The sequence below is a fragment of the Oryzias melastigma genome, linkage group LG17, assembly GCF_002922805.2.
Source record: "Oryzias melastigma strain HK-1 linkage group LG17, ASM292280v2, whole genome shotgun sequence".
NCBI classification, from domain to species: domain Eukaryota; kingdom Metazoa; phylum Chordata; class Actinopteri; order Beloniformes; family Adrianichthyidae; genus Oryzias; species Oryzias melastigma.
The window spans coordinates 31,868,715-31,875,489 of record NC_050528.1 but is presented as its reverse complement, the minus strand read 5'-3'; the positions used below and the strand labels follow the sequence as shown (position 1 = coordinate 31,875,489).

At 37.1% G+C, this 6,775-nt stretch overlaps 1 protein-coding gene across 1 annotated transcript; it reads left to right on the top strand.

Moving 5' to 3' along the window:
• Positions 1 to 3,074: 3,074 nt before the first annotated feature.
• LOC112151674 lies at positions 3,075 to 6,530 on the top strand. Its single transcript, XM_024280695.2, has 6 exons — positions 3,075 to 3,209; positions 3,296 to 3,334; positions 4,846 to 4,950; positions 5,043 to 5,081; positions 5,192 to 5,272; positions 5,397 to 6,530. Exons 1-6 carry the CDS (start codon positions 3,075 to 3,077, stop codon positions 5,430 to 5,432), a joined length of 435 nt encoding a protein of 144 aa, XP_024136463.1. The 3' UTR covers positions 5,433 to 6,530.
• The last annotated feature ends 245 nt before the right edge of the window (positions 6,531 to 6,775 follow it).

The following is a 6,775-nucleotide window of genomic DNA, read 5'->3' as shown; positions in this document are numbered from 1 at the left end:
TTCAGTTCAGCTGCTGAAGATCAGGGATGTTTGAAGTTCAATGAGCAAAAACAACATGTAAGTAACAATCATCAGCGTTTAATTATGTGACCTAAATCAACGGCTTCCTTCCAAGCAGGCTGTTGTCGAAGAGAAACAGTTTGAGTTTTGGGGTTTTTTCTGGTCAGGCCTGGTCAGCCTGAAAAATATGGCTTTTTAGGTAAACTTGCACATCTCAACTGAGAGCAGGTCCTATACAGCAATCTGAAAGATTTTCACTTAAAATTTATATTTTAAATCAATGGTTTTAAAACCAGAATTTGTATTTTAAAGATATTTTAGATGGGGCCACATTAAGAGGAGCAGCACAAGTGTCAAATAAACACTCAAAAAATAACCAAGATATATTTTTATGTGTAGTTCAGTGATAAGGGAACCCTTACAGCCCTTTTATGACCCACTTTTTGAAATGATAAGTTATCAGGTGGCAAAAACAGTTACAGATAAAAGCTTGAGCATGTCCAGGAAGGCTCTCTGGCAGTGATGACCAGACATTCCAGCCAACAGCCAAAAACTACTCTGATGCATTAGATTGGTTTTTGTAAGCAGGTTCAATACTAGGTCACAGTATTTTCGTGTCTTCATCTTCCTGTAGTGAAGTTTCAGGAGGAGACATGGTGCCTAACTCTTTAGTCACAGGTGAGTGATAAAAGTAGCCACAGGAGGAAACTCGTCTGAATTTTTTATATGCCTAAAAGCATACTTTCCTTTTGAAACTTCATCATAAAGGGACTCCGGATAAGACAGAGTGAGGGTGATGCCCCTCTGAGACCAGTCCGAGTCCCCACCCACCTATTCCTTTACGTTGGCAGACAGAGAACAGACAAGACGGTTTTTTTCTTTCACATGCACTCTCACTTCCTCTCATTTAGTTGCAAAGATGAATGTACATATAGGTCGTGTGCAGAGTGAAAGAGTGCACAAAAAATGACAGGGCAGAATAGCTCAACTACTACCACAGAAAAAATCCTACAATTTCCAAGTGTTTCAGCTGCATTTTAAAGGGCCTATACCATGCTTTTCTTAATCCTTTCAGAGGAAATAATATCCAAATATATATTACAAAACCTTTGATACACTAAAGAATACATTTTTTTTTAATGAGATGTGAGTTATTTTCGTGAACTCTTTTCCTACTCAGAAGTAAAATGTCTCGATCTCCGAGGCTCCGCCTTTTGCTCCTCCTTCATGACATCAATCTAGAGCTGGCCTCGGCAGCATGTCTGCGTTTCTCCCACGAAAAAAAAACAACATCTGAACAATTGTATGGATGTACATACCACATATCTTCCAAATGTGTCCCATCTCTTATTGACGCTAGTTTCCAGTGACCGCCAGGTCTAACAGGAGGTCGTTGCTGTTAACTCAGCTGAGAAAGTGGATGTGTGTGTTAGCTAGGGAGTGGTGCTGGCAGCTGTTCCCCACTTTGTGACATCACAATGTGAAGTCCCACTTGCATTTTAAAACTGAAAAAAATGAATGTCCTCAAACTTTAAACTGGCTTGTGACAACTCATTTATGCCATTTTTGCTGCGTTTACATGGACACAAGTGATCAGAACAAATGATGTGTCATGTTAACACTCCATTTGTAATACTCGGACCCGATCAAACTCATTCAGATCAAAATTTCCTTCTGATTGAGACAGGTGGGTTATGCCTATTGTTGATCTGATTGTGGTGCATGTAAGCCATTTATTCTGATTTTGGGCCATTATTGCATCAAATGCCAGGACCAGCTGGACTTTTGAGCATTTCCATTACAAAATGGATCCGTTAAGCCATCTACTGGGTCACTGTGTCTCAGACCCATGCAGCTGACTCTGTGGATCTGCACTCCAGAGGAGACGTTGGAGTACAGTTTGGCTGGCTACTCTGCGTGAGTGAGGTGCCTGGCTACGGAGAACCCTTTCTTCAGGGAAAACCGTGTTTTCAAGCAGAGGAGCAGCATAGGTGTTTGAGCTCCAGAGGCAGCTTTTGAATGGGGAAATGCCGTTTCAAACAGTCTTGTGAAACCGTGCAAACAAGCATGTGAGTTTGTGTCAACAATCGTTTCCAGAAAAATAAAAAAGGTTGGTGTTATTTGCAGATATTTAGGTGCAGCCAAGAGGCACATTGCTGCTTTTGCCACACATATTTTAACCCATGACCTTTCCTTCGAGTCCCTACAGCCAAGAGAAGAGTTCAGCACTGGCTGCAGGTGTGTAGACAATTCTATGTGAATAATCATTTTCAAAAAAATAAAATACATAATAAAACCACTACTAATAATAGCAACAAAAAAGCTCAGAAGATCATCTTGCTACATGCTAGCAAACAATAAAATTTTCTTGGATTCCTCTGAAGATTTCACCTCACTAGCAGTGCTTGTGTATGTTTTCCTGCCGCTTTTTTCTGGGGGTCCACAGTTAGAAGTCTTGCATGTCTGTGGTCAACCACAGCTCTTACATATAAGCTAGACTTCAATGAATAATGCTCAAAGAAGCTTAACCAGGAGACTGCATATAACAAATACAACAGGATTCCTCTTGTGTAGAAATATAGTATTTTCTTTCTCTTCCTTAACATCAAAACCTAAGAGTTTCCTGTTGTTGTGACAGGCTCTGTGCATCTGTGTAGGTGGCCAAGATGACTGCATTCAGTCTGTCAATACCGCACCGACGAATACTACCTATGACATGGTATCGCTGGGGCTCCACTGATTCAGAATGAAAATGGGAAGTGCCGTCTCCCTATAGTTTCCTGTTGGTTGCACACAAATGACTTCACATTTACACACTTGTGTCTATAGGCAACCACGCACAAACGTGTGCACGCGCCCGCAGCTTGACGACACTCGAATCACGTATCGGTTGTCAGTGGAAAAGAAAATTCGACTCACACACCAGTTTCTGTTGCTTTCCAGATCAGTGAAAGCGGTTTTCCTCTGTCCACAAGGATAAGTATATAAAACGGTAAGAGACACACCACTGAAAACATTTCCAGTAAATCTTTGGTAAAGCATCTGTTGGTGAGGTAGTGCCTGCTGCGGACGATATGAACAGCATCAAGATACTTGTTTTTTGCCTTTTTGCAGTCTGCTACTGTTCTTTGGCTAAAGCAGAGCCACATACAATAAGGAAACTCAAGGAGGTCTTGATTCAACTAAATAGTTTAAGAAAAACAATGAAGGTAAGTTTGTCTTGCTTTTTCACGGTTTTGTTCACACCATAACTAATGTTCTCTGAACTAATTCTGAGTTTCTATCCTTTGTTCAGGACAACAGGCAGATGGTGCATTCTCCAAAGAACTTTGAGGTAAGAAAAACAACTCTGAATAGTATTGAAATTGTGGTTGCAGTGACAGTTGTTTTGATTGATTTGATTACTCATTGCTCAGCTGTTCACAGTGGGAGTACATCAAACAGCATATGAACTTGCTGAATCTGTTTGATGAGAAGTATACTTACAAAATTAACATTTTATCCCGGAATCTTAGAAAGTATTTGATATCACACATGCATGTTTATATTTCATATTTCAAATCTAAATGAACTCCAGTTAATCCAGACAGAAATCTGTGAGAATAAATAATTGATATACTTACTTAATTACATCAGCAACCAAACGAATTCTCATTTCTCACTAATGTTTCTAGGAAGAAAATGTAAGTGGGCTGGCTGAAAAATATTAGTTTCATTAAATGCAAAAATATTTTACATCTAATCGGAACAGCCCCATGACACTGAAAGGGACAAAGCGGTTTGGAAAACGGATGGATGGATTTAAAAACACAGCCTTTCTGAAATTGTTGATGTGGATATTACAGGAACAAAAACATTGTCTTTTTTGTTCTGTTAAAATAGACTTGAGAAAACAGCTATATTATGTCACCTGACTGTTTGCCCTTCATGTAGAATAGAACTGTGCAGTTTACAAGCAATACACTTTATAGTGTATTACTTGTAAACTTAACTCAGTCATACTTCCTGTCAGGCTGACAATTTCAAGTGAGTCAAATTTTGAACTTGCCGACAGCATTTTTTTTTTTTTTCATTTTCGAAATGATTCAGTTTAATGAAATGTATTGAGTAACCAAACAGGGAGAGGACATGGCGGTTATATATATATATATAGAGAGAAAGAGAAAGTCTGGAAATGCATAGAGCAGGGTAAGCATATACTATAGAATATATATATTAGAAAATTGTCATATTTTGAGGGAAAAACAAACGGCTGCATTTGGAACCTTAAGATTAAGCCATATATTATTCCACTGTAGAAATTCGACTTCCTTCTACTTCTCAGAGCCAAACTGACAACACCCAATTCGCAATTTTATCTGGATAATTGCGCTCACCAGGGGAACGCTATAGCGATCACGTTTTTGTACAAGGATTGTAAAAAAAATGTAAAAAATTACATCCAGTTTTCTGGAGGTTAACACGTCACTAGAAACATTTGACTTCACAGGAAAACATTTCTCTAAATAAAATGATAGTTCCATAATAATTGAGTTTCACTTATTGTAAAACTTTCATTAGTACATCAGACATAGAACCAGACACAAGCTTCCTGGAAAAGGTTTATAAATAATAACAATGTAGTTGACCTACACCGTTTGAAAGACCAAGATTAAACAAGAAAGTTAGTAAAGGAACTCAAGTTTTTCTGCCAAACACAAACCAACCTTGATAGTTTACTATCTGATAGTTTACTATCTTTCATAATATTCACACTTTGGGGTAAAGTGCTCATAAAGTAAAAGAAAACAACATTTCTTTCTATGAAAAATGCTGAATACAATGCTGGTCTTCTTATTGTTACAGAGCTGCTGCAGCCTCAAAGCACTTGACTGTTTTCAAAATGCTCTCAAAGAGGATCTGAATGCTTCAGAGTCTAAACTCTACAAAAGCCTGACGAAAAGCATTACTGTGAGTATATGAGTTTGATACATTATGTCAAGATTTCAGAAAATTCTCTGGGGTAGAATTTTAAAAAGTGTTTTTGTTTGATGCAATTACAGAGACAAGGAATAAAATTCTGTGATGAAAAAAAAACTCCAGTAAGTGAGACTATCCATATTAATTTCTTATTGAGTAAGAATATTCATCTGAATGTGACTTGCTGTAAAGAATTATGATGACTAAGTTCTTATTTTGCTTACCCCCTCAGGAATCGTGCCTAAACTGCACCTCATATTCCAAGGAAAATCTTCCAGAATTCTTTATCAGGCTGGAGTCTCTGATCCAAAAGGTAAAGCTACTTTTCATGGCATATTTGACATGCTGAAATCCAACATTTTACAACAGCATTATGAACCAAAACTGTGCAGCATGAAGACAATGTTGACTGTAAAAATTCTTTTTTCTTTTTTCAGAGCATAACCAGACTGAGTTTAAATAAGAAGAGATGAGTACAAAGGCATTGTGGGAGAGAACACACTACACTCAAAGAAGCTAACAGAACAAATCTTAATGTTGTCACCTTTTCTAATATTTATTTACTATTTATTTAATATGTGTTTAACACAGTTGATCTCTACAAATGTATTTCAGGGAAACAGCTTTACTGCCACCCTGTGGACTTAACAGTTCTTTGCTCTTTTACTTTCTAATGAAAGTTAATTTATAGTATAGTACATATAATGACATTTATACCATGTATGATGTGTCTTATTACTAGACAGTGAGCAGTGACAGCAGCTATACCATTTAAACAATAAAACTTTAGCTTTCTTGTTTATCTGAAGACAAACTTTTCTAAAGAGTTTATTACAGAAGTAACATCATCTAGGTCTTATCAAATGTGAAGCTCTGCTAAACAATGAGATTAAAGTCTAAAGTTTATCATCTGTGGACCTGCTTAACTGTTACCAAACATTTTAAAACCCACTTCAATGAAAAACATGTTTTTGTAGCATTTTTCTTATGATGGAGGATACATATAAAAGAATTTAAGATCAAAACGGAGTATTTCTGCATTCAAATTGTGATACTGTGATGAATCAGGATTAGATGAAAACCCTCATTTGAAAAAGCTCAGGTTTGTGACGCAGAAACTGCCAAGCGTCCCTTCTCTGCTTCAATTCTGAAGCATCCAGTTGCAGACAAATAGATTCATGTACATCTTTCTTTTCTGGATCTGAGCTGGAATCGGGATCAACACTATATGGATGATAGCTCTGATATTACTCTGTTTTTGTTTTTTTTCTATGCTAACGTAAACTTGGGAATGTCAAAGGAATGTTGGGATATTAACAGAACCAATTTCCGCGCCAACAGTCCTGCCTACAACCTAGAGGCAAATTTCTGATAAGCTCCTGCTGCTCTAATAATCCAGTTTATTTGTTGTGTACCTTTCAAGGAACTCAAGGTCGCCTTACAGCAAAAAGGGAAGATCTCTGCAGAAAATATGTCAGAAAAAATTAGTTTTTTAAAATTATTATTACTAAAAACTGCATAATCATAATTAAAAGACCACTGGGATTGATATTACCAAAAAAAAAAAAAAACTTGCAGTGGGACTTTAAATAAGGTTACATTTCCCATTTAGAGCTCTTTCTGTCATGTGAGAGTGAGCAGCTGCCAGGTTTACTGTAGAAACTGATTCATTTGACCAAAAATGTAATAAATAATGAAAGTGAGAACTGTACATCATGAATATGTAAATAAATACCGTCACACTATTTCAACCTGGGTATTGGTGACAAACTTTTGTTGGGCTCAGGATTAAGAAAAAATTACTGGTGTCTTTCAG